We start from the raw sequence: 27,364 nt of genomic DNA, 5'->3' as shown, positions 1-27,364 counted from the left end.
AATTTTAGCAAATGATTTCAGTGAAACTGTTTGATTGAATCCCATCTGAATGTTTTAAAATGCAGGAACAAATGGTTACAAAATGCATAGTTGTCTACACAGTGGTTGCCGAGGGTCCCCGAGTGTGCAAGCATTGTTGCTTTGAATGATGAGGCTTGCATTTGTTATGGTAAAAGGGGTCAGAGGCTCTGAGGTCATGACAGGGGTTAAAGGATTAGCATGTGACAATAAGTATCAGTCAGGAAAATGGAAAAGTAGAACTAATTTTTCTTGCACCCACCTGTGCTTTCTGTCAAATAAAAACTTGTGGTAATGACATAGTGAGGAGAAGCGACAAAGGTTAATGAGTAACACAAGTTCAAATGTGTAAAGTATTGGGGCGTAAATTGGATCATACAATTCAGCGTGGCTGGGTGAACTAACAAAGGAGGTTGAGATCACAGTGGAAAATTTTGGGAGGCAGGCAACTTAATTTCTGTTGTTTGAACAGCTTAAAACTATTAATACATGCCAATTGTATTTAATGCTGAGCTTTGTTTGCAAGAAGCCATTTTAAATGATGAAACTGCAGCTATTCTGAGGCTCATAAAGGTTCTGAACAGTTTTCTATAACTTAATCTTTCACGTTCACGTTACAAAAACATGAATGATGATGCCTTCGCGTCTGTTCGTAATATACAAGGTAGAGAAAGCAATGGCTGTTAAGTGGCTGTGGTGAGTGTCTGAAACTTGGGATGGACAGATGTTAAACAATTGGAAAAGCCTTTGACAAATCCAGACATAGTCACGATACCTTATTTTAGTGAATATATAATCTAAATGTTAGACTTTTTTTTTTACAGTGTATGCATGCGTGTGTCTATTATTGCAAGAGAGAAAGAAAAGCATTATATATTTGTACCACTGAAACATTTACTGAGCAGTAGGGTAGGGAAAAAAAAAGTGAGAAGGGTTTCCCAGTTATAGACTTTTAAAGGTCTGTTCTTCTCGAATTATGAAAAGAATCCCAGGGTAAGTAATTCCAGGACCTGCATTTGTTTTAAGATGGTTCCCCACTTCGGCAGTCAGACGTTTAAACTTTTGATAGTCAATCTTTTTTTTTTTTTTTTTGAGTAGGAAAAAAAAATTCAAGTGAAGCTGAAAAAACATCTTGAGAAACATAAAAATAAATAAATGACCCATGAACGTCTAAAGCAGAGAGTGTCTGTCAGTTCTATTAATTCACAGTGGTGGCCCAGCAGAAACACATTTTGTGCATCTAGCACATAGATAAAAAGAAAGGTCAAAGGTCACAGCACGAGTTTATCGCAAATGGTTCTCATGGATTCTTGTTTTCCCTCAGGTTTTCTGGGTTCATTGTTTGAATGGCCTCTTCCACTCAGTTATTCTGTTTTGGTTCCCACTAAAAGCCCTTCAGTATGGTAAGTAGAAAGGGTATGAATGCAAAGAGGTGGCGTCTCACCGTTTTTTGTTTTTTTTTGTTTTGTTTTTGTTTTGTTTTTTTTTCAGGAAAGTAACTCATTGTCGCGTACACATTCGCAGCTATGGTAGCGTTTTCCTTCTAGGGCATTTTCCCTAATCTAAAATGTCTGCAGCCAAAAGCCGTGCGCACAGTAGAGATTTTTATTATGCCTTTAGGAGTCAAGTGATTTAATCTTATGCAAAGCCCTTCTTGCTTCTCCCAAACTTGCAGACTTTAGGACATTTTTCCCCTTTTGCAAATGTGTACTGTGATGATAATAAGTGCTAATGTCTTATGTCATCTGCTTTATTGTACCTACGAGGCTTTTACGGAGCCTTTCCAATTGAGCCTGATTGGTTGTACTAGCATTTTCAGCTGACATTTTTCATGTGTTTTCCCCCTTCATCTTGGAGTGTGTACTTTTTCTCCACTAGTTTCAAGGGAGTGATTTTCTTCCATCAGTTTTGAGAGAGAAGATCACAGTATACTTCCTTCATCCATTAAAATGATGAAGCAGCCGCCATAGCAGGGAAGGATGTCTGTCCTGCCTCGCCTGATGCTTCCGAGTCCCAGAGCAGACCTTTTTCCTAGGGTGCTAAGGAAGATGATGGCTCTTCAGTGCTGTCCTCCAAGGCTGCAAGAATAAAAACTCAGTAGCCGTCAGTCCTTCCTAAGTACAGACATTCCCACCACCCATGAATTCGTGCTTCTTAGCATAACACCACAGTGCCCGCCCTTGTCTCCCTACAGCGGCTCCTTCAGCATGGGTTTCCAGAGTGACCTTGATAAAACGTGAGCCCAACCAAGTACCTCAAGGCTTACCACCCTCGCAACAAAATCCCCCACCTCCTGGCTACTGTGTGTTCTTGCCCGGATGCTTTGTGCAGTTCACCCCCTTAGATCACCCCTGTGGCGCTCCTGCAGTGCCCAGCCATCCTTTGCATCTGCATTCTACTTGCCTGGTCTGTTTGGCTGGTTTTGTCTCTCTGCAGCATCTTCCTCCTCTAAGCTTTAGCAGGCTGAGGAGAGGGTCGGTTTGGTGGTGCTTGCTATACTCAGAACAGTGCCTCGCTTCTCCGAGGTACCCACCCAGCCAGCTGCAGATGGGTGACTGTGACTCAAAGCATGAATGCGTAAGCGTTACGGAGGAGGTGGTGGACTTCCGCCCCAGCCACGATTTCAATCTCCTTTGTTAATTATTCGGGAAATTATAACAGTAGATACGGCTCAGTTGCAAGGCCGTGGGAATTGGTTTGTTTTCTTTTAAGGTAGAGTTAAGTTACCGCAACGTTTTTTCACAGTTCAGTGGTTTTAGTGTCTTCATTGAACTATGAAAACGTCATCATCATATAATGCCATAATGTTTCATCACCCCAGAAGGAAATCCTGTGCTCATTAGCAGTCACTCTCTGATTCTTCCTAGCTTCCTCATAGCCCTTGGAAACCAGTAAATTTTCTATCTCTATGAACTTGCCTGCTATGAACATGTCATATAAGTAGATTTATACACATTAGCTTGGCCTTTCCACGTTGCAATATCAATCAGTACTGCATCCCCTTTTCTGGTTAAGTAATATTCCACTGTATATAGATATGCCGTACCATACCCATTAACCAATTGATAGACGTTATGTTGTTTCCGGTTTGGGGAGCAATCAGATACTGAGGTCCAGGACGCAATTTAGGATTATCCTTACCTTAGACAAATTCACCACGCAAAGTTAATTTTCAAGACATGAAATCAGCATAAGGATGAAAAGCAAGATACCAGTAATCCATGATACTATGTTGAAATGATACTATTTCAACATTCCAAATGAGGGAAAGGGAAATTTAATATCGAAAATAAGCCCAACCAAAGACCATACAGTTATATTTACTCCTACTTTAGCCAAGCCAGATCTCTTGCTGTGTTCACCTGGGAATCCGTCCATCTCAGCATGCTTCTGCCGGGCCGTCCCCAGAAACTGTGAAAACCAAATCCCGACACGTCTAGAGGGTCCTTGGCATTTGCCTGAAAGCATGAGTTATAGGTAGCACAGACTTTGTGCTACCAATTTGACGTTGAGGGCTTTATAGCTGCTTTGCCTTTTTCCCACCTTTGAGTGAGCACTAAGGAACTGAGAGCACTAAGGAACTGTTCTGCTTTGAAAGTGTGGAAGAATAAGAGTATCTAAAAGTATACAATATAAGACATAATAACCGTCTTTAGTGGAACAATTCCAAGGGTTGCCTGTAGATGTCTTACAATAGTAAGTCAGTTTCTGTCTTTTTCCGTTATGCTACAAACTCAATGGGGGATAAGATACCAGGTGCTTTGGTAAAGGCAGTGGCAGTGAGGCAGCGAGGTCTTTGCATTCTCCACTGCTGAACACAGTTTCACGTAAGCTGCCCTTGAAGAAACTGGACCAGTCCCCTGGTGAATTCCCAGCGTCGGTGTGTCTGCATCATGTCCGGAGAGGCAGGCTGCACGGCATGAAGGCACGTCTGCTGTGGTCCGGAGCTCAGTGGCTGGCTTTTCGGGAAAGGCTGTTTACTCCAGGAGCTGAGCCACTGGCTTCCTTGGGATTAACCAGTCTTGCTTGGTGCCAAGTGGCCAGTGCGTGTTAATAGAAGCAGGTACACAGAGTTCACTGGTGTAGTTTCAGGGTCCATGCTGGCGACTAACATGAGAGACAGACAGAGAGAGAGAGAGAGAGAGAGAGAGAGGCAGCTCAGTGGTTAAGAGCACTGACTGCTCTTCCAAGAGGACACGGGTTCACAATCCAACGGCCTCACACAGACATACATGCAGGGAAGACATCAATGCACATAAAAATAAATAAATAAATAAACAAATAAATAAATAAATTTTAGAACCACAAACAACAAAAAAGCAACTCTGTCTCTGAAAACAGAAACTTCTTGTTGAGTTTTGATAAAGTATAAAGGAATTATTGGAAGAGATTACCAAAATAAACACAGACACACCCATTATAACTTTATGTATAGCTCCACAAAGCTGTATTTCTCTGAACTGTTGTAACCAAAGCAACATTTGAGAGCCCAGCTGTATTCTGTTAAATTCTGGACATTAAGGAGATTAATGTAAAACAATGCCAATTTTCTCTCACTCATTTTTGTTTAGGAAAATAGTTATTTTTCATAAAATGTGTTTATATGACTTTGCACTAGGTTTATTGCTGTTATTTTTAGATAAAACACAGATTTTTTTTAATGTTCTGTTTTAATTTCTAATTTGATAAATACTGATAGCTATCAAGCATGTTTGTGAAAGCTTCTAGGAATCCTCAGTAATTTCTGAGGGAATCCAAAGATCTGACACTAAAGCCAGTGACTTAACAGAGTCATCCAAGTTCTATCGCCTTGCCCCGGTCAGCGCCTGAAATTTGTGTGAACCTGAAATCCAGACAGGGTGGAGAGCTTCGTGCTGCCTTTCAGAACAGAGCTGAGTTCCGTGGGAACGAAGCATCCAAAGCTTCACGCAAGGATCGCATCTCTTGATTAGTTGCTATCCCTTCATCTCTTTTTGTTAATCGTTCCTAGAATAACAAAAGACTTTAAATACGCCCAGAAATCCAGCCAGACCCTCAAAGAATCATGTGCCTGGCATCAGGTTGGCACTCCTTTGTGTGTGAGCATGGTTTTTCACGGATCCCTCTTGATTCCATGATAATAGCTTTCTTGAGAAGGTTCCTCTTGCAGATTCTGCTGACAACCTTCTGTGTCCACGTGCAGACCGCCACATCCTGTCCCATGTCACGCCCAGAGAGCTTTAAGCTTTCCAAATGATTGAGATTTCAACCTTTTTTGTATATTTTACTTATATTCACCTTGTGGATTCTAAATATTGGTTAGCAAGTCAATTCGCCGCTTCAGGGGAACTCTTGGAAGTTGGTGTTTAGTTCTGTGGCCCATCTGTAGCAACACTGTGAGGGATAGCAGCAGGGTCTTGAAGATCTACCTCACTTCCGGCCCTGCTGCGTGCCTCTAGGTTCTTCCTGTGTTCGAGATGACTAAGTGGCTTTCTCTTTTGTATTTATTTTTTGTTTTGTTTTGTTTTGTTTTGGGGCCTTCTTTTGCTTTCTTCCCTAACAGGCCTCTCTTCTTTTCTTGCAGGTACGGTATTTGGAAATGGGAAAACCTCAGATTACCTGCTTCTGGGAAATTTTGTTTATACTGTGAGTTCAGCCCCGTTGCCTGTTTATGTCTAAGGCCACTACCTTTCATCTCTGCCCCCTTTCCCTTCATATTTAAATGTGTGCGGGGCTGGGTCACTTACAGGTTTCCTTTAAAAATGAAATAAGGCATTTGAAGTATTAAAGAGCTTTCTGCTTAAGTTTTGTTGGGTTTGTTTTGTATATTTTGGTCTTGTTTTGAGATAGGACCTCGCTGCCTAGCCTCAGTTGAGGTGGAGACCCCAGGACCGAAGGGATCCTGGAGAGGAACTAAGGCTCAGCACTGAGAGAGACCATTGGTAAAAGTACAGTTTCCGTTACTGTAGCCCAGGGTATTGGAGCTACCAGATCTCTGAGATTAATTGCCACAGAAAACTAGAGCTGGGGGCAGGGTGGAGACACTAGTTAGCCCAATGGCAGCCTTGATGGAGTTAGAGAGAGGCAATGCATGCACCCACAGGCTTCCTCCCTTTCCTCTTTTTTTTCCCCCTAATCTGGGCCCTCACCTTATGTGATGGCACCGCCCACATTTAGAGTGAGTTCTCTTTTAGACGGAGCTTTCTGGAAATGCCCTTGCAGACAACCTCAGTGAGGTTTACCAGTCTTCCTAGGTGCTTCTCAGTCCTTTTACACTGGCAGTCACAATGAGTCTTCCCTGGAGGGAAGCCTCAACTGTTTCAGTTTGAATGAGCCGAATATACTGATGAATGAACTTGTCCAATTCACTAACCAAAGCAGCTTGTCAGGTGACTCCAGGGCAGGCTCATCTAACCATGGCAGTGTCTGTACGAGAGACGCAGAGCAGTCCAGCATGCCTCACTTCTGAAGTACCCATTGTTTTAGTCAGGGTTTCTGTGGCTGTGATGAAACACCATGAGCAGTAACAACTTGGGGAGAGAAAGGGTTCCCTATACTTACTCTTACCTATCGTTGTTCATCACTGAAGGGAGTCAGGGCAGGAACTCAAACCAGGCAGGAGCCTGGAGGCAGGAGCTGATACAGGGCCATGGAGGGTGCTGTTTACTGGCTTGCTCCTCATGGCTTGCTCAGCCTGCTTTCTTACAGAACCCAGGACCACCAGCCCAGGGGCGGTCCCACGCACAACTTTCCACAGCAATTGCTTATTAAGAAAATGCCCTATAGGCTTCCCTACAGCCCGATTTAATGGAGACATTTTGTCAGTTGAGGATCTTTCCTCTCAGATGGCTTAGGCTTGTGTCAGGTTGACACGCACCAGCCAGGGCTCCCCTGTAATCAGCACAGACGGCCTGTGGCTCAAGAAGTGGCCGACTGTCCTGTCCTGCATTTTCAGAATTATATGGACGTGAAGTTCCAGAGTCAAGGCTTAGATTCCTAAGCATCTGGCTGTTTCACTGCTATGATTGATTTATCTTTAAAATCCGGGAAGTGAGCTTCTAGTGGAAAAGATTCAGTTAAAGGAAGTGCAAAACTCCAAATTAACATAAACACATTCTATCACTATTTGTGAGTTGTACAGAGTATCGATAGCAGTATCCTCCAAGGCCTTCCTGGTGGGCTATGAAGGTGAGCAGGGGTGGGAGAGAACAGCAAGAGCCGTGTAATTGGCAGTTACTGCCACGTGCTAATGAGAGACACTCACCTGATCCATGAGTTTGATGAGCACGTAGCTGGTTTAATTCAGACCTGTTTCCCCTATGGAAATCTCTCTGTCCATTGATAGACCATGGTACCTATGAGACAAAGTAACATTTCCCCTTTCTGTTTTCAGTTTGTAGTGATAACTGTGTGTTTGAAAGCTGGGCTGGAAACCTCGTATTGGACATGGGTAAGATGATCCGTAACCGTTTGTCTCTTTATGACAAAGCCTGCAGCTATTGATTGTGGAGCATTTGGGCATGGAGGGAGAGGAAGTAGGGATTATAAATGGAAAACACTGAGTTACACAAGTTTATTGCTGAGACCTCTCTAGCCTTTAACTCAGTATTGTACACTGTTACTGCCTCAAAAAGATAGAGGCGTTCAGACTTTTGTACGTTTGCTTAGACAGGTCATAGGACCGGTGTTCCATACAAACGGGTTAGAAAATAATTCTGAAGAACAATTAAATTAGTGAGAGATCTGTACTCAGACACACATGCATGGTCTCTATAAAACATGTTCCGCTTTCAACACATTGTTTTTTTGTAGACTGTCCACTTGCAAGTAGAGGGATTCAGTAAAGAAAACAAAATTACAGTTTGATGCTCACTGGAGAAATTAGAACAAGGAACTTAGATTTGACACCCCTTGACTTACACATAAGGCTCTCTTGTGTGTTTAATATCTTTGAAAAAGAACATACAGAGCAAAGATAAAGGAGAGGGGAAATAGCCATGGATTAAAAAAAAGACTAAATTTAGAGTATAGTGACAGAGATTATAGAGCGAATGCATACAATTATAGCACAAGTCCAGAAAGTTGTATTTCTCTGATTTAACATAGAAGAGAATCTGTGACATTGTTTCTTCCGTGTCTGTGTTCTTGGCTGGTTGTGTCTTGACCCAAACTTCCTTCCTTGCAGTTCAGCCACATTGCCATCTGGGGCAGCATCGCGCTCTGGGTGGTGTTCTTTGGAATCTACTCATCTCTGTGGCCTGCCGTTCCCATGGCCCCTGATATGTCCGGAGAGGTAATATGTGCTAATGACTCATGACCCAGCAGAACTTTAGAAACGGGTATCCATTAATGAGCCTTCATCGTGCTCAACATGACTTTCCATTTTGTGGGTCTCAATTCAACTAGCATTTGACCACCCTCAAATGCCACAGGCGGGAGAGATAAATCTCCACCCAGTATTTTAAGCTTCAGCGTTTAACTTAAATCTGACTTATCCTTTCATAAACATAACTGGACCGATAAAATATGGCTGTAGTGAACTTGAATCTTGTCACGAATACCCATATAGAAGATGCCACTTTAAAAACTAGACCATAAATCCGCAAATGCATTTAGGATAAGAGTCTTAGGCAAATGGTACGGCTCCTTCTTTGGGACAATCTGTCATTCCTTCTGTTGTCTCTCATTCCAAAAAGAAGTCAAACATCACTAGAAATACACTTGAAAATACACTTGAAAAGCGAATTTAATGGCATCAGTTTAACTCTCATTTTTTTTGAAGGAACCGAGGCACGTGACGTCTTGGCCTTATCGTACTCCATTTTCAGTTCTGTCTTTCAGTTTCTTGTTACACTGGGAGGAATTGAGTTATTAGGTGTTCGTGGGGGAGTGTCAAAAGATCCCCTTTCCCTCAGAAGAGGGTCCAGCAGTAGGAGGGTTTATGATTTCAATTGCAGGAAATTTGACATAAAATGTATAAAAGAAAATGTGGAAAACATTTCGGGATTTCCTGTGACCGCACAGTAACTTGCAAATCAAGGTAACGTGAGCCCTGTTGCAGGCTGTTGTTTCACCGCGTTCACAGGAACCCTCTCTGGTGGTTTGCACGTATTCCCTGCCCGTAAGTCTGCCTGAGTACCCTTCACTTTTGACAGTCTGGTTTATAGATCATTTTCATGAAATTTGATCTGACAGCACCCTGCTTCTTATAAATTAACAGAATGCAGACACTTTTTAAAAAAAAATGTGGTTAGATTTATTAAAGAGAGAGAGGCATTATGTACTATTACAGGGAAACCAGATGCACCGGGAAGACTGCTCTTCCCTCCAGTAATCGTGAAGGCATCTTTTGAAACACATGCTGTGAAGCCGAGAAAATTTACAGCATGTGTTTTAGAGCGAGCAGAGAGGAAGCTGCGAATGCACCTCCTCTTCATCCTGGTGCCGAAGTCTTTTGTTCCGGGAGAGAAAAATATTTACCTGTATGTGACAGTGTGGGTCTCCAGTCTCTGACGATGCTGTGTGGGAGCCCCCAGTCCTGCTGTGTCCCTTTGTCGTGATGTCTGCCTGGACCTGCTTTTCCCCAAAGGTCAATTCCATCTGAAGCTCTTTCACTGCACATTAAGTCCGCTCCACTCACCTTATTTTTCATGTTTATTTTATCTTCAAAATGAGTACCACATAAGGTTTTGAGACCCCGATCATTAAGCAACTGTGGCCAGTGGGTCTGATGACAAGAACTGAGTTTTTGACCACCTACTTCTAAGGACAAGTGTAAAGTATGGTTGGCCTTTAGCCAACCAAATATAATTCTGCCCCTGCCTGTAGAATTCCTGGTATTACCCAAACACGGAACTTAATATTGTCTCTTGAGATGCACAGCAGTGCTGTGTTTAATTCAAAGTGAAACAAATGTCAGTACTCCGTCACGTTTTTGTTCCCTTCATGGACGGTGGGAACTGCTAATGGGACTTCTGTTTCTTCCTGCTTTATAACTACCTCAACTTTGAATAAAGTATTTACATAGCTGGAGCTTCATTGAGAATAGGACTGAATTAGTTCAGCTGTAGGCTTTCCTGGTATATCCAAAGCGTGTCAGTTTCGCTTACCCAAGGAAAAGATTGATTCTTGAGCATTATGTTGTACCTCAATGCTTGTCACGTATTTTGATGTGTGTGTACATGAGTGTGTGTGTGTGTGTTCACATGAACCTCATCTCCAGCTAAGGGTTTGACAGAAATGCCATTCGTGTTGTCAAACATCGGTGGTGTCCGTTTGTTTCTTGAGCAGCGAGGTAATAAGAGCCCCTGTTATGTTAGCTTGTAACATTCATGGTCAGCACGGTTGCTGGTTATATTAAAACTCTAAAATCATTTCAGAAAGAAAGAGATTCTTCTTGTGTGGGAAATTTTACAAATCCTAAAACTCTGTATTTCAATTGAGGCCACGGACTATATACACATGTATGTGTAGACTTCGTTTCTATGCCAGTGTTTGATATCTGCTCTAAAGTTGTGCAGAAGTTGGCTGACAGTCTTACGGTTTATTTATCCACCTAGCTTTCACAACAAAGTCATTGCGGCACATACACGGCAATACGTTACCATAGGTAGCGGCAGTCAGCACTGGCTTGGCGTGTGCCGTATAATATACACGTGAAACACCACCCCGGGCAGTGCCCAGAGTGGAGGTTATTTCACAGAACTCCTGACACAGTGTGTCAGAGCTCTCCATCCCCAGTGTCTGGTTCAGAGTGTCTACATGCCCTGAAATCCCATCCTTCCCCGTCTCAACAGCACTTCCTTCCGAGACTAAATGGTATCCATAGGTATGTTTTCAGTTGCCAACAACTTTCACATAGGCACTCTCCAAAGTGATAGAACAGAAGATGGTGTAGGCAGGCTTTGAAGGCTGAGGTACTTTGTGGCCTTAAAGGGACATTGGCTGAAGAGAGGAGCTACTCCAAAAGGCAGCCAAGATCTGGGAAGCACCATAACACCTGTCACCCCAGTGCAGCTGAACACTGGCTTTCCCTCAGGTACTCTTCCAAGGATATTTGCATAGTCATTCAGTCAGCCTAATATATATGTGTGTGTGTGTGTGTGTGTGTGTGTGTGTGTATGTATGTATCTCTCCTGGGATTCTTCTGTGAGAGCTACTGTTCTAGGCACTGGGTTCAGAAATGACAGAAACCACACCTTCCTGCAGCTGACTCCTCTGATAGAAGGAGAAAAGACAATAGATGAACAAGTGGAATGCACATGGTCAGAGAAGTAAAGCAGGTAAAGGTACCAGGAGCCAGAATTCCCATGGAACCCTGTGGCTTTTGTTCATGGTCAGACAAAAAGCCATTGGAGGAACTTGAAGAAGTTCTCAGGCTCCACCTTGACTTTTGCACAGGGCTCTGACTATTGTGTCATGAACCTACACATGGTTATTTCAGGGAACCAGGTGAGAGCTAGGGATGTCTTGGATCAGGAAGGGAGGGCAGCAGTACTGAGAAGAGGTCAAAGGCCAAGAGCTTGAAGGTTAAAGTGGTGGGATTTGCAGGTAGGTGGAGTGACCAGAGGGAGAGGAGGTATCAGAGCTGATTCTGGTGTGTTTGCTGTTCAATAAGATAAGGACATGTTAGACATTAACTTCCTGGTTCCCCTCACAAACTTGTTTTAGTAAACAATTTAAGGCACCAGTTTGAGGCACCAAGGGGTTAAGTCTGATCTCCCATAGGATGCGGCAAGAGGAGACTTTCAGCAATGCTTCTTTCCAGTATTAGGTGCTTAGTCAGGACACCAACTGGTGGGTGTCTCATGGATTTGCATAGAAGAGGAAACCTGTTATCTGCTGTCCTGCACGGGTGCTTTTCCCAGGCATTGATGCTGCAGAGATCCTTGCAAGGCCACAGCAATGAGTCCAAATGTTGCCGTCATCTTTGTTTCTTTGCTCATCCACTTAGACGGTGCAGGGTTGCCATGGGGCCCCGGGGTGAACATTAAATGCGCATTAATTTAAACTTCTGCTGTGTCTTCCGCAAGCAGAAGAAAAACAGTAGGGTAGAAGATGCAGAGAGGTGGATTTCAGCTCGGATAACTCTTCCATTTGAGGCGGACAGCAGGGTGCTGGGCTTCCATTCACACTGTGGTGATGGGGACCAGTCCAGTCGCCAGCATCACTGAGGCAACGAGTCATCCACCCACACCTCCATGATGCCTTCTGGTTTCTATGCATCCTCTCCTCCCACCCCCCACCCCATGGTTTCTATGGCCTCTCAGGTGGATCCAGTTGAAAAGGCTCAGACTCTTGCTCTAGCTTACAAGTTTAAGGGTGTGAATTTTACAAGTCAGACAACTTACAGATATGGGCCCAAGCTTCCAAATTCATACAGGCACTCCCGAATTCATACAGGCACTCCCGAATTCATACAGGCACTCCCGTGCGGTCCTGGATTCTGTAGTCATCTCCACCTTGCGCTTTTGGTTCATCTTTGCAGCCCCATCTGAAGACGCATCTGTGGAAGAGAAAACAGAGTGGGAGGAAGAGAGCCAGTGCCTTTTATGCACCCAGGGTGCTCTCCCGGTGGCGCATTTCAGGGCAGGCATGACTTAGGTTAGTCAGAGTCATATTATCGTAAGCAGAGAAATAGCCAGTGGCCAGCTAGTGACCCGGGGAATGCAATTCCAAACTTTATTTTGCAGTCCCACTGGTTTCCTCTAACATGTGGAGGAGTTTTATACCTTCTCTCTGGTGCCCATTGCTGTTCCTACACCCAGATGGGAGCTCCTTCTTTTCCTCTTGCAGCCATCTTCCTGCACTCACTGGTTCTGTTATTTCATAGCTTACCCAGAGCCCTAATCAGTCCCCTAAGTTAACCAAGTATGAAACTGTTCTCATCTCTTTAAAAGCACCTAGAATTCTAGTCACACAGTTTTAGCATCCACCTCTATTCGGCCCATCTATAAAAGTCCTGCCTTCACCTTCACCACGGCAGGAGAAATGGCAGTCAGTGAAGTACCACCAAACAAGCATTAGTACCAGAGTTCAATCCCTGATCCCAAAGGTTTTTTGGTTGGTTGATTGGTTGGTTGATTGGTTGGTTGTTTTTTTTGTTTGTTTGTTTGTTTGTTTGTTTTTTAAAGCCAGGTGTGAGATGATGTAATCTTATGCTTATAAACCCAACATTGGAAAGACAAAAACAAGCAGATCACAGGGGCTCATTAGCCAGTCAGACTAACCTACTTAATGAGCTCCGGGCCAAAGAGAAATCCTGTCTTAAAAAAAAAAACAAACAAGATGAACAATGCCCAAGAAATAATACCTAAGGTTAGTTGTCTCTCACCCAAATTATATCTCACATCTACACACATAGGCACATGTACATAACTACATACACACACACACACACACACAAGAAATCCTACCTTCACATCCTAGCCACTGACCTATTTTAATAACAAATTAGCTTTTAATAATAACTAATAATCTCATTTTTTAAAGAAAAAAACTATGAAATGCTATGTCATATGGTTAAGACAACGCATGGTTGTCACTGATCTAGCAGGGCCCCACATACCCTTATACTCTTAGCAACCCTTACCGGTACACTCAGTTGGGAGACACAACAACACGCTGAGATGGGTCCTAGCATACACCTCACAATCAGAGTACTCCATTCATCTCCTGGGGTCCTAAGAATCGGAGCTGCACTTGGAACCCAGCCACTTGCTGCTACCATAAGCACCATGCCTTCAAACGTCTGGACTTCCCTCCATGCTCCATGAAGGCTTGTCTCTCAGCCTTATCAACTGGAGAGGCTTAACCCTCATTTAGCGCCAGCGTCATAGATCAAAACATTTGTATTTATGTCTGCATCCTTGGTGAAGAGGCCAGCAGTGTGTGCCTGAAGCTGTCCTTGGCTGCTGTTGTCCATGTTTAGAGGGTTATTTTATGCAGGCACACGTAGCTCCTTTTCCTGCGGGCTTGCAAGAGGAATCATGCCTACATGTGAGAGCATAGCTCATCCTTCACTGACTCCTAGTTGGTGGTTCTTAGTCGGTGGGTAGGGTGTTCCCATGTGAAAACATTCCTTTACAGTTTTACGTTGTGTCTCTAACGCAGTCATTCTGCATCCCTGCCCATAATAATGGTCAAACGATAGTGATTAACAAAACTACAAAATACCATTTTTAAAAAGAGTAATGACATTGGTGGGGGAAAGTATAGCCAATGAAGTTAGACATTTAAAAAATGTTTTATAATTTTATTAAATTTATTCATTTATTCACTTTCCATCTGGGTCACAGCACCCTCCTTCCACTCCTCCCAGCACCACCTTTCCACCCTTCTCCCTCTTCCCCCTCTTCACTTAGAAAAGATCATCTTGAGTGAGGTAGCCCAGACCCAGAAGGACACACATGGTATGTACTCATTTATAAATGGATATTAGGCATATAGTACGGGATAACCATGCTACAATCCACAGACCCAAAGAAGCTGGGGAATTTTTCAAAAATAAAGAAAAAAAACAGAGCGACAAGCTTGGCTGCAACTTTAAATATGTTACTGTTTTCCTCTCCTCTCCCAAATGTGGTTGTGATTTAAGAAGGTGACTTTTTTTTTTTTTTTTCAGACCTGGCTTGTGTTTTTTTCACACCAGCACAACAGTTTATGGGGTAAGGCAGGCCCTGGGGAAAAGTACTGTGTCATATAAACATAGACCAGCCTGCTTTTCAGACTTGTCTAGATGATGGCACTGGGTATTTTTTTGGAATTTCCAGAAGAAAATGTTTTATCAAATGAATGGTAAACCAGATTTAAAGAAAAAAAAATAGGAAAGCCGCTATCTCAAACTCTATCAAGGGTCATTTCACATCGGGATTAATACCAGAAGCTAGGTTGTAAAACAAACAAAAAAACTTTTAAATTTATTATGACTTTGCAGACACACACTGTAAAGTGGCCCCCGCCCCCAGCGCCATCTGTTTCTGCTCTCCCTGGCCTCAGGGATCTATAAAACTACTGAAGGAAATTGAAGTTAAGGAAAGAGCATGTGTTTTACAGAATTTCAGATCTCTTGATTGAGGTTTGTAAAGTCTGTATGAAAAACAGTAAAAATTTTTGTTGGGCCCTTTGGTGTCACCCCTTCAGAAAGACATTCATGAACTGCAACACTGATAAGATTTTCCTAAACTGTGCTGTTGCCTATTTCCAACATCATAAATCACACTACACATGAGGAATTTCCTGCTTAAAATAGTCCTTATCCACCTATCAGCTCTTAATTACTGGACAGCAGTTTAATAACTTATTGGATGTAAGGGTAAGGTTCCTGAGGAGAGGCAGGGTTTTTATCTGAGGTTACTGTGTTAAACCAAGTAGCCTGGAGGGAACCACTAGCCTGAACCCCATCAGAAGTTCATCAATGATCCAAGGACACTAGCCAACACAAGGATCATTAGCCAACACATCCAGTAAAACATGCCATCGATCAGAGTCCCCGTGTCCCAGGCAGTAAGTGAGACAACTGGGGGGTCGCCACTCTGGCGTTGCTATTCATAACCACGGCATCTCTTCCTCAAGCGCAGAGCGAGCGTCTAACTCGCTGCAGGCTCCGTCCTTGGAAGCAGAGAACAGAGCGGCCCATAGGTGGTCTCCCTGCTGATGACGCAGAAGTGTCATAGCTGTGAGCCAGATATGGTCTACCAGATAACTGAGAGGGGGCAGAGTGGGGCATGAGACCGAGCTTTAGGTGTTCTCAAGAGCAGTTTTCTCTGCAGTCTTTTCTTCTGTAAGAGGGGGAAGGGGGTGCTTAATGTGTCAGTTAGTTCCCTAAGCGATGAGTTAGTGGTGGACATTTTACAGAGCAGGGTGACGGGACAGGATGGAATGGATACTCAAGATGTTCTTGAAGCCGGGACAGTTAGGCTGAAACTTAGGTGCCTGCTGTATGAAAAAGCACATCTCGGGATGAAGGAAGAGCAGGTGTCTCTGGCCTCAGGTCTTTCGGTTTAGAGAGTGAGAATATTGAGCACTGAGGTGATACACACTTTCTTACACAGCTCACCCATTACGTAACAGGTTTAATCCACATTTCTCATGATAGAAATACTCTGTAACTGGCTCCATTCTCATTTCATGTTGTTTCTATGTTTTGTTTTGTTTTTTAATAGCACAATAAGGAAAATCAAAATAAAACAACAACTCTGTTCCTAATTATTTTTACTATTCTGGGAACTGCAGTCCTAGAAGATGGCATGTGTGGGAGCCACACAGTCCCTAGCGTTCTCTCCGCCGTTTAGGGAGGCTGTTCTTTCATGGCGCTTATAGGATGCATGGCTGTCCAGCCAGGCTTTACTGTTTGGATAAAATTAATTTCTGATCGATCCAGTCCCAGCCAGGGCCTCCTTCACATTGCTTACTCTATGAGACAGTGGAGCTAAGCTTCTTGCACAGCTTCTAGGGGATAAGGGGGAATCTCAACCCCTTTCCAGCCCATCACCGCCTCTAGAATTGTCTGCAGAAGAGAAGTGGGGATGCCGTGTGCTGGTGTCCACTTTGCATATTTTCTAAGATCTTTGTCTGTCCGTCTGTCTGTCTGTTTGTTTGCTGTGGTTACCCTAGCAGCGAAAGCTTCCCCCCCCTCTGAGTCATCAAGAGCTGCTGGAAATAATTGCAAACATGTTGGGGTTTATCCAAAACACCCTTCTCTTTATTTTCTGGATGTTCTGCCCTGCCTATTTTTATGGAGAAAGTAATAATTCTTCTTACACAAGAGCCCGATTCAGCTTAGCTCCTCCAGGATTTATGGAGTGCCTGTGTGCCAGGTCCTACACTGGCTATCAGTAGATCCAAAGTTCACAAACAGGTATTTTCCATGGACAGAAAATCCCATGAAAGAAAAGCCGCTGATAGTATGAGCAGAAGAGGGGGCGCTTGGCCCCTGCTGTTGATGTAGGTTGCTGAGCTCCACTGTCACCTTCACACACTCCCCAGGACAAGGAGAGAAAAGAGGTCTCCAGAGAGAGAACACCTCAGCAAACACAGGGCTCTGCATTATTAAGGCAGAGAGACCTGGTGACCCTCAAGCTGGGCAGTTAAGAATAAGCCAGATCAGGGAAGTTATTTAAATGTCATTAGCACTGCCTCTTGAAGCCACAACAGGTGGCTCTGCCAGTGGGTTATACCGTAATCCAGAGAGTACCAGAAGCCGCAGAAAACAGATTTGGATCAGAGGAAGTGAGAAATAGATGTTAGCAGTTCCTAAGTCATGGAAAACCTGTTTTTATATGTCCTGTAATATGATCGCGGATTTGAGAGCCTTCATCCCAGCTGAAATGAAGAAGCATCAGGAGGCGTTTCTTGGCGGTAGGTGCCAAATCACAGAGCAGGAATTTTTTTTTTTTCCTGTCTTTAGATTTTTCTCACAGAGGAGGTCTCAGCCAGACTCCCCAGGTCAGCAGAGTCCTCGTGAATTTCACGTCTCTAAGTGGAGGTTCACGGCTGCTTGGAACTTTAACTTGTGGTTAAGGTGCAAAGCAGCAGGCACCCCACTGAGTGCCACCCTCAGAGACTCACAAACCACCCTGGCGTTTCGCAGGTTGTCCCCACAAAGGTACCTACTCCGAGTGTCTGCAGGTTCCAGAGCAGAGCTCTTCAGTGTCTGATAGCTGCTGACTGGGGGGAGAAAGGGGTGGAGCAGTATCTGAGGCAGACACGTTAGCATTCAGTGTGTACAAAATTTATGATATACTATTAAAAAAAAAAAGTTAATCCGGATGTTAAGGTTGTTGATGCTTCCAAGGTAGCAAAGAATAGTTTTGTGTCTGAGGTTTGATGAACCAGATCCTTCCAGCCACTGAGGTTGACTGACTGGGAAAAGGAATCTCTAGCAGAAAGACCCTGTGGGTGACTGAGGTTGGGTGGGACAGATTGAAATTGGAAGATGGCCACACACGGCATAATTTTTCCAAAGAAATATGCAACCGCTAGTGCAGGCAGAAAAGGGAGAAGCCATATAGGGAGACAAACCAAGAAGCTTCCTATGAAAAGACATACGAAATACCTGCACTTTAGAGCCAGCTGCTGAAACAGTTTGGGGTTGTTTGTTGTGGTGGTTTTAATGATTATTTCATGGGGATAATGCTTCCTGAGGAGTTAGGCAGACACTTGGGAAGGAGGAGAAAGGAAAAAGTAAGCTCACATCATACCTCTTAGAAAGAGAGATGGGATCTGAGGGTTTGACTTTGCTCCTCACGCTACAAATCCCCCTGAGTGTGGAAAGTTAAGCTTAGCCAGAAAGCACAGTTAACTTTTTGGGCCTGGATCAGCTGTTTTAGAACCAAATTCTAAGAAATAGAACAGGCTTCTCTCTAACATGTTCCCTCTCTGCAAAAAAACAAAACAAAACAAAAACCCTAAGTCTACAAAGATATAAGAAAGACAGAAGGTTCCACTCACCATGTCAACAGGGCAGGAAGTGTGTGTGTGTGTGTGTGTGTGTGTGTGTGTGTGTGTGTGTGTGTCTGTGTGATGAAATTCTGAATGAATACATTTAAAGCAATTTTTTTTAAGTCACAAGTTGGGGGCTGACAGCGCACTAGCTGTTCCTCTAAAGAACCTAGGCTTGATTCCCAGTATCCACACAGTTCACAAACATCTGTCACTCCAGCTTCAGGAGAGCCGATGTCCTCTTCCTGCCTCTATAGGCACATGGCATACACTTACATAGGCACACATACACATAAATAAAAGTAATAAAAAATAAATCCTTTTTTTTTTCAGATTATTCACATAAGTCCATTTTTTAACAAAAAAAGAAAAATACATCTTTTTCTGAGATGGCAGTCCAGCATAAGAAAGTTTCCCTTGATGTGAAAAAAGACCAAAAAGACCCAACCAAAGTGTTAAAATAATGATTATTTTTATCTTAAGTGTCTCTTATAACAGTAAAAATTGATGGTTTTTGCTTTAGAAAAATTCTTAGTGAAAACTTCTTGATAACTTAAGTAGCTTAGAATCATTGAACGAGCACCAAAAAACGGGTAGAGGAACAGGCAGCGCCCCGTAGACACCATGAATATTAGTGTCGCCGATTTGCTCTCTGTCGTCTGTATGCTGAACTTTGAGCAGCTTATTTATTTAACAGATGTACGGAAAAGCACCATTCTACTTGGGTGTGGGATTACGGCTCTGGAAAGAAAGTGTTTGCCCCAAAGCTTTTCGTCTACAGGTTGGGGGACAAAAATAAGCAAGCATGAATATACGGGAGAGCAAGCTGCGGGGTGCTCCGTGCTGTGGAACTCGTAGGGCTGTGAGCTCCGTACATCCCAACCGGCACCAGCCGCCAGGTGTAGGGGTCTCTGGGACCACCACGGCCAGTAGAGTACCGATCCCAGGAAGGCACAGCCTGTTCCTCCGTTCAGCAGGACAAAGTAGCCTGTGTTAGTTCAAACTGGGGCATATTTAAGCACAGCACAATTTTGGTGAAAACTTTCCTGGTGATAATGAACTCTATGCCGTTTTGTACAACAAAGCACAAAGTAAGTCAAGTATAAAGATCAGACGTGACTACATCAAAACTGTAAAGTACGTGTGACACCTTCCATAAAGATGGGCTCTCTGTATTGACCAGAATAAAACAAGCTTACTGTAAGGGTCGGGGGGACGGGGGGGGGGGGATCCAGTGTGCTCTCTGGACACACAGGTAGCACAGAGGTCACCAGGCTATTAACCACATCAGCTCCCAGCCTTCTGGTTGGATAATAGGTTTACGCATCTCTTTGAAGGAACAACCTTTTGTGGTTAATATTCCAGGTTCCCTAGTACTTATGTTCTGCCCAGTTCACGAACCCCAAGACCAGGAATAAACAGACTCCACTGTAAATACATGAGGCCCTTTTTTATTGTAAATTACAAGCTGCAGCTTGGACCCACAAGCGCCCGTGCTCAGGTTGGTTGGGTGATTTAAAGATTCTGGTCCCTCCCAGCATGCCCAAGGCAGGGGCAGTTTCTGCCTGGCAAGCATCTATTGGTCAAAATGCTACATTTTGAATTGATTGGCTATAGGAATGTCCCCAAACCATTAATGACCTGGTGTCCCTCCCTAGCAGGATGGGCCAGTTTCCTAGCCACTGTATCTCTAGTGGGTGGGGAAAGAATGCAGTAAGGTGGTCCTTCCCCTCAGGGCATTCCTGGACTTCTCCACCCAGCTAGTTCAGGCCTTAGATATTAATAGCTGCTGATTTTTAATCTTTTGGTCTCTCACTTCCTATGAGCACAAGGACCTTCGTGCCTCCTACAGTAAGAAAGAGGGAAAGAGAATGAGTGTGTGTGTGTGTGTGTGTGTGTGTGTGTAGTTTAAATGAAGTTGTATAAGAGGCTACCAAAACATCAGAGGCTATCAATGTTGGTCTCCTCCCACATGTTGAAGGTGAGTCCATATTGCTGATGATTCCATGTGCTTTGGACACAGGGGGTCCGAGATGTCTCTGACCTGAAAGCCTCCTCCCTGGGGACTAACTTTCCTAATATGAGAAGGTTCTCTGCCAAGGGAAGGAAGTAGCCAATACCCTAGCTAGCTGTGACACCCATGAACCACAACAATGTCAAGATGTTCCTAAAGGTTCAATAGTCATGCTTAGCCTTTCTCTCTACTGAAGACTTCCAAACAATTAGTTTTCTGTTCACTGCATTCTGTGGGCAAGATCTTGAAGGACTTAAATCATAATGCCTCACAGGGACACGAATCTGCTCAGCCCGATACAGGTTGTCCTGTTAACTGTTGCTATTCATAGAGACTGTCTGTGCTCCATAACCTTGGGAAAGCACTCCGAGTTCGGGCATGGCACTGCTTAAAAACAGATCGTTCAGTGGGCTCTTTCCTTTTCCACACCTTGCTTAAGCTGCCAGGCACTTGTCTCTGAGAGGCTGTGGTCACTTCACCACACCTGGGTCCCTGGGGCCTTGTAGGCCTGGTGATCGCAGGGCATATTCATACAAATCCATATTCAGATGTAATCCGTACAAAGAATCAGGGTGGAATTTGACACGTAATACAGAAACTGAATTATCAAGTTAACGGGAGTGAGTGTTTCTGCCGCCATTCTCTTTCCCAAAGGCTAATGCATTCCAGGAGAATGCATTACAAGTGTCTGTTGTACCAAGGCTCTCTACAGCCGACAACTGTGATGGTGCTATTTTTTTATTTGATTTAATTTAGCGCATTTGTTTTTTATAACTGCAGAGAATGGCTCTCATTGGTAGCCTGCTCCAACTTTTGAGAATGGGAACCCTGGTCTTGCCTGTCTCCAGTGATCTACATAGGAAGATGAGTGCATTCTCTTTATGATCAGATGTTAGCACAGAATGATGCATTTGAGACACATTCTCTTTACCTTTTCATGCTTTACCTTTTCAGTCATTTGCCCTGAACATGTGGAAGTCCTGAGTTTCTGTGAACCTGTTCTTTCTGGAGATTGTTTTACCCTCGCTATTTTTAAATATAGAAACCCTTGTGTGAAGCTTTATCTAGACAATATCACTTCTTGGGTTTTGTTTCTCTTTTGTTGGAATGCTGTGGATTGAACCCCGGGCCTCCCACGTGGCACATGAGCGTTCTGTTCACTGAGGAATAGTCCCCAGGCCTATTTTTCGGGGTTTTTATCATTATTATTATTATTATTATTATTATTATTATTATTATTAAATTGTCGCTAACATTAACTTTTAACTCCTTTGGGTTTATATTATTTTTGCTTACAAAAAAAAAGGAATGAGACAAAAGAACAAAGAAAGAGAGGAAGGAAGGAGGCCACCATGGCATTATGGTGGCTGCCATCGGCACTGACAGGCCAAGTCAAAGGCTGTGTAGCATCAGACTTGTCCTGGCCAGTGCTTTGTTCTCAAAAGCGCTTTTCTTTGGAGAACCATCTGTATGTCAAGGACCAGTCGGTGCACCTTCCCAACCTTCCTAGTGGCAAAGTCAGAGCCGGTCAAGAACTGTGCAGACGAAGCTTTCCCGGCAGGCAGCAGAATTGAGCTCTCTGTTCTGTAAGACTGAACTTGGGCAAGGTGATTGTGAAGAGCGGCCGTCTAGTGTGGAAGTGCTGGTGACACCCCTGACCTCCTGGCGTTCTGAGAACAAGGCTTTAACTGGTTTGGGTCCTGCGTCTCCCCTGGGCCGCTTGCACAATAATCCTCAAATAATCTTCTGCAAGTCTACGTAAAAATGCGAGCGAGCGCTTCCCCTGTCTGGATCAGATGTTCCGTTAGAGTTAGTCCTGGTTTATTTTGAAGCCCTAGGGGTCCCACCTGGAGCCTGTGGCCTCTTCAGAAACAAGCAGTTACTTGTTTCCCAGGCAGGGCACAAGCAGGCCTGCAGCGTACCAACCACAGGGCCCCGTGTGCGCAGACCCCCTTCCCAAGCCCCTCTGGGAGCCGCTTTTGTGGCAGATTCCATTCGGTTTCACAAGACCTGGAAGAGGACAAGGGACACTTGTCACTGCCCCCCAATCTCCCACGTCCAGGACTATTTGCAAACTGCTCTCAGAAGGAGCCCCAGACCAACCCCTAACAGCCGCTCCCGCAAGCACCATTGTCTGCGCTCGCCTTGCCTTTTCCCAGCTGACCTGCCTGTGAGTAGGGAGATGTGAAAAGTTAGAGACAAACTGGCTTCCACAGAGGGAGGGGAGCTTTCTTGTACAGAAAGGAAGGAAATACCTCTGTGGGATTTCATTTTTTTTTCCACTCCTCTTCATCCAAAAAAAAAAAAAAAAATACAAAGAGACTCTCTGTCTTAAATGGGAACCCCGGCTTTAAATCTTTTAGGTTTGGATTAACGCTGCAAGAGGGGGAAAAAAATCTGACAGGCTTTCAGATATGACTCAGAAAAAGTTTTTTTTTTCCCCCTTCAATTCATGTTGTTCATTTGTAAAGCCAAAGGCCAGTAGCTGAATAGTGGCCTGTAGTTGCTCCCGCCATTAGCATGACAACGGTCAGAATTAGCAGCCTGCTGGATCCAAGTTCTTCTTGTCGGCGGAGACGCTTAACTGGAGGTTAATACACGGTGGCCAAAGGCAAGAACAAGTCTTTCTTCTTTTGCCCTCAACATTAAAATACATTAAAAAGTAAGCCAGGGAGACACGTTTTCCCTCATATGACTGAGCATCTCATCTTACCCTTTTCCCCAGGAAGAAAAAGATATGCAAGGGTTTTTGTTTAGTTTAGCTTCTTGTTGTCTAACAGCTGTTACCTTACTAGAAGGCGTCCTTGAATGGAAACAAAGGCCAGTGGGTTGACAGCCATTTCCTATTACATACTTACTGTTGGTTTTCACTATTGAGGATGTCAGCAAACATGTCCCAGATCCTGTTTTGCTTATTAAATAAAGTGACTTTTATGGGGGTGTTTTTTACTTGTTGGTGTCTAGAACATGGATGCTGTCCTTCAGGACCCGTGAGGCAGATTTTATTTTCTGAGTTTTTGTTTTTTAAAGGATGGCATGTTCTTGTTTTAAATTCGCAGAGATGTCCAGCCCTGTGTTTAAAAAAAAAAAAAAAAAAAAAAAAAAAGAACTTAGCATCCTTGAGTGGCAGACTATTTCAGTGACCTGTGTTCATGTAAGAAAAAATGGGAGCAGTTCCCGGTTCCCTCAGAGAGTCCAAATTAATAGGGGATCCAACTCATAATTTAAAATTAATTATCTTCCTCTATGGTGAGGATTGATTGACTAAAACTGTTCATTATTGTAGCTGCACCTAGAATTAAGGGCTAGATCCTTTTTTATTCCTGAACCAATTCCTGAATTCAAGTCTAAAAACAAACAACAAACAAACAGAAAACCCTTCCTGTGTGATTTGTAGCAGGATGTAAGTGTGCAGGTGTCAGTGGACAAGTTTGTATTATAATTATTATAGTGTACGAACAGACTAAATGGGTACTGCAGGCTTGCCCTTGAGAAACAATTCAACTCAAAGAAGTGAAATCAAAATAAATCTTTTATTGTACAGAACTGTGTAATCTAACTCCATAAGAATGATATTTTATTTTAACCAAAAGCAACTAATAGAATTTATTACTTTTTTTAAATCATAGAACTATTTTTGTTCATAGTCTGACAGGCTCTGATACTCAATTTAAGATTTAATACAATGGAATAATTAAAGTTAATTTTTGTATACCTTTATTTGAGTTTCACATACTAGATATTAACAATAATAGATGTGCACTGGTAAAATGTATATAAATCATTAAACCATGATTAAGTGTATTCAGTTGCCCAAAATAATCAAGTTGTTACTTTCATAGACATCTTAATTTGATTGCGTCATAGTCATAACGTATCTGGATGATTTTTAATGGCCTGCAGTGTGATGAGTATACAGTCAATTTTCATGTGCCAGAAATTGTTAAATTTTGTTTCTAGATAATGATTATTTTATATGCCATTTGATTTCACTTAAACCCAGAGTGTATTTTATTTCCTCAGAAAGATTGATAATGACGCCCTGTTAGAAAAGATCAAAATTTATGCCTCATGTCATTGAGCAAAAAAATAATAATAATAATTTTTTTAAATCCATATGTATATATGTGAAAGTACCTGATGCGTGTTTAAGACTTCTCTATCAGCTACTGGAGAGGAAGACAGCATGTAAAAGAATGGCATGATAAATATTCCAAACGTCTTACGAGTTTGAGTTGAGAATATTGTCTTTCCTCTTAGAAGATGATATTTAAGCTACCTTACTTAAATTGCGTTAAGAGACTGAGCATGACCGTTGTGCCTCTCGGCTCTGTGGAAGTGTAAGCTGTTTGTCGTGATGTCCACAGGCAGCCATGCTCTTCAGCTCTGGAGTCTTCTGGGTGGGCTTGCTTTCCATTCCCGTGGCCTCCTTGCTTCTGGATGTGCTATACAAAGTGTGAGTATGTGACTTTTGGCCAAATACACAAAAATATACGTGCTATCACCCCTCAGTTTCTGTAGTTCTCAAACACAGAAAATTTACAAAATAGGAACCAGTACTGTTTATCAATATTAAAGAAGAAAGGCATGAATCAAGAACGAAAAAACAAAATTAGTTTAAGAAGCCATATGAGAAATAAAGCAGGTACTTTCAGGTAACATCAAAGAGATAGCATTTGTTGGAGTGGAGAAGATAACACCCAAAAATATGTTCTTTTTAAAAATCACATGGGGCTGGAGAGATGGCTCAGTGGTTAGGAACACTGGCTCCTTTTCCAGAGGTACTGAGTTCAATTCCCAGCAACCACATGGTGGCTCACAACCATCTGTAACATGATCTGAAGCCCTCTTCTGGCATCCAAGCATAGATAGATAGATAGATAGATAGATAGATAGATAGATAGATAGAGTACCCATAAATGTCAAATAAATAAATAAATCTTAAAAAAAAAAATCACATGCAAGACCTCAAAATAGAAAGGAAAACAAGATTTTTATCTTCAAATGTGTTTTTTAGGATATTAAAAAGAGTTCCTTGCTTCTCTGGTTTAAACATAGATAAAATATAAGGGCAACAAAAACTTTACAATTTTTCTTAGCAGTTATGTTTTAAAATGATGTGTTACCCTACAATGTAGTTAGTAAAGTTAATGATATATTTATTTAGTAACTACGTATTATAAGTCTTAATTATGTGTTAAGACTATAAACAAATGTTGTCCCTGTATTACTAAATAAAAGTGCCCTAGCGTTTTAGGTTTGTGGGAGCTCTGCCTATCCCCAGTTATGCCTGTGCTGGCCAACTGTGTAACAGTAGGCCACACATCTACGTCTGTAGTCTTCGTAGAATTTCCATGCAAATCCTTTTCTCCCCCACAGCATCAAGAGGACTGCCTTTAAGACATTAGTGGATGAAGTTCAGGAGCTAGAGGCGAAATCTCAAGACCCAGGAGCAGTCGTACTCGGGAAAAGGTAAAAGGCAAATTGCCTTTTGAATATTCTTACAAAAGAGAATTTTACATTTTGCTCTTACTAGTCGTTGGAAATAAGCTGGGAAACTTCTTTTTATCCTCTAACTTGGGATTAGATGATATTATCAGCAGATTATGGAATCAGAGAGGTATGGACTCAGAGCAAATCTGTGATCACTAAATAGTGTGTTGTCTGACTGAGTTTCTTAATGCAACTGGGCCTAATTTTTTTCATTAATAAAATGGGACTCTTATGCCTACTTTAAAGCAGTCATAGGGTTTGGGTGAAATAATGGAAACAGAATGCCGTAGACCTTCAGTCACAGCACTTAGGCAGCTGAAGCAGAGATTCATAAGTTTGAGGTCAGCCCCAGCCACGTGAGAAATTTCAGGCCAACCTCAGTTATATATTGAGACCTCATCTCTAAAGACAGAATAAGGAATCGAAAGATACACTATGAAATATGTAGCATAATCTCGAGAGCTTACTGTTGTGTAAAAATTTTTTAAAGAAAAATAATTTTTATTTTGAAACAATATTAATAATTTTTAAAGGGATGTAACCAAAATCATGGTTTGACGGATGACGATATTTCCCTGTTTGCATTTTTTGCTCAGTGAGCTCTTAGGAACCAGCCTGGATACAGGTGATCTGAAAAGTGAATTCCACTTTCCAGGCTTTTTTCCTCATCACTGCAGCCTCCAAAAACACAAGGCTAGAGGCAAATAAATCCACTAAATACACAAAACATTGTTAAAAGAAAATCAATTAAAAGCAATCTACAATAAAAAAAACAAAACAAAACTATAAAGACAGCCCCGGGGATCCACTGTATTTTTCTTTCATCCTACCAACCAAACCAAGGGTTTTGTGTAAAGTCCATAGGAAATATTTTTCTCCTGCAGTATGTCGCCTCAGCCTTGCTTCAGCGTTTTTATTCATCTTGAGTGCAGCAGGAGTGAGAGCTGAAGCTGAGGCCCTGGCTCCCGTTCTTACTCCCTCTCAGTGGGTCAGGGCACCCTCGAAACACTGGTGTGTAGCTCTGTTTGGAACAGAATGGCCCCAGTGTATCTTGAGCACACCCTGCCATCTGGGCACTTCACTTGCCATCTGTGTACATGGACCCACTGGACCCAGACAGCAGCCCGGTACAGACAGGTCCTCTCCAGAGAAGAACACTGGTGCTCAGAGAGACCAAGTCCCTAAAGCTGTCAGCCTTGAGCCTGGGCCAGTTGTCCGAGGAGATCCTGCTCTAAATCGTGATGCTGCACCACAGGGTTCATCATACAAAAGCACCTTTTCTGTGACCTGGGACCTACACTCCCTCTATCTTTATTTCTTCTCTCTTGCTTTCAGTGATACAAAGAGTAAGGAAACATTCTATCTCACAAAAATCAAAGAAAGCCCTGTAGTAAGAATTACAAGGGAAAGGCCGCTGAT

At 42.9% G+C, this 27,364-nt stretch overlaps 1 protein-coding gene across 4 annotated transcripts in view; it reads left to right on the top strand.

Moving 5' to 3' along the window:
* The window catches only part of Atp8a1 (ATPase phospholipid transporting 8A1), a 215,914-nt gene that overhangs the window by 176,962 nt on the left and 11,588 nt on the right, over nucleotides 1-27,364 (top strand). For 3 of the 4 annotated variants that reach the window (XM_021654950.2, XM_021654952.2, XM_021654951.2), the window contains 6 exons: nucleotides 1,343-1,421; nucleotides 5,582-5,643; nucleotides 7,391-7,447; nucleotides 8,183-8,290; nucleotides 24,820-24,908; nucleotides 25,832-25,924. In XM_021654950.2, the coding sequence (XP_021510625.1) occupies nucleotides 1,343-1,421; nucleotides 5,582-5,643; nucleotides 7,391-7,447; nucleotides 8,183-8,290; nucleotides 24,820-24,908; nucleotides 25,832-25,924 (488 nt within the window). Of the gene's footprint in view, nucleotides 1-1,342; nucleotides 1,422-5,581; nucleotides 5,644-7,390; nucleotides 7,448-8,182; nucleotides 8,291-21,232; nucleotides 21,635-24,819; nucleotides 24,909-25,831; nucleotides 25,925-27,364 lie in introns of those variants that run through there. The other variant, XM_060380711.1, reaches the window with a different exon arrangement.

The sequence above is a fragment of the Meriones unguiculatus genome, chromosome 3 (assembly GCF_030254825.1).
Source record: "Meriones unguiculatus strain TT.TT164.6M chromosome 3, Bangor_MerUng_6.1, whole genome shotgun sequence".
In the NCBI taxonomy this organism is placed as follows: Eukaryota; Metazoa; Chordata; class Mammalia; order Rodentia; family Muridae; genus Meriones; species Meriones unguiculatus.
This window is presented reverse-complemented; position numbering and strand designations above follow the sequence as displayed.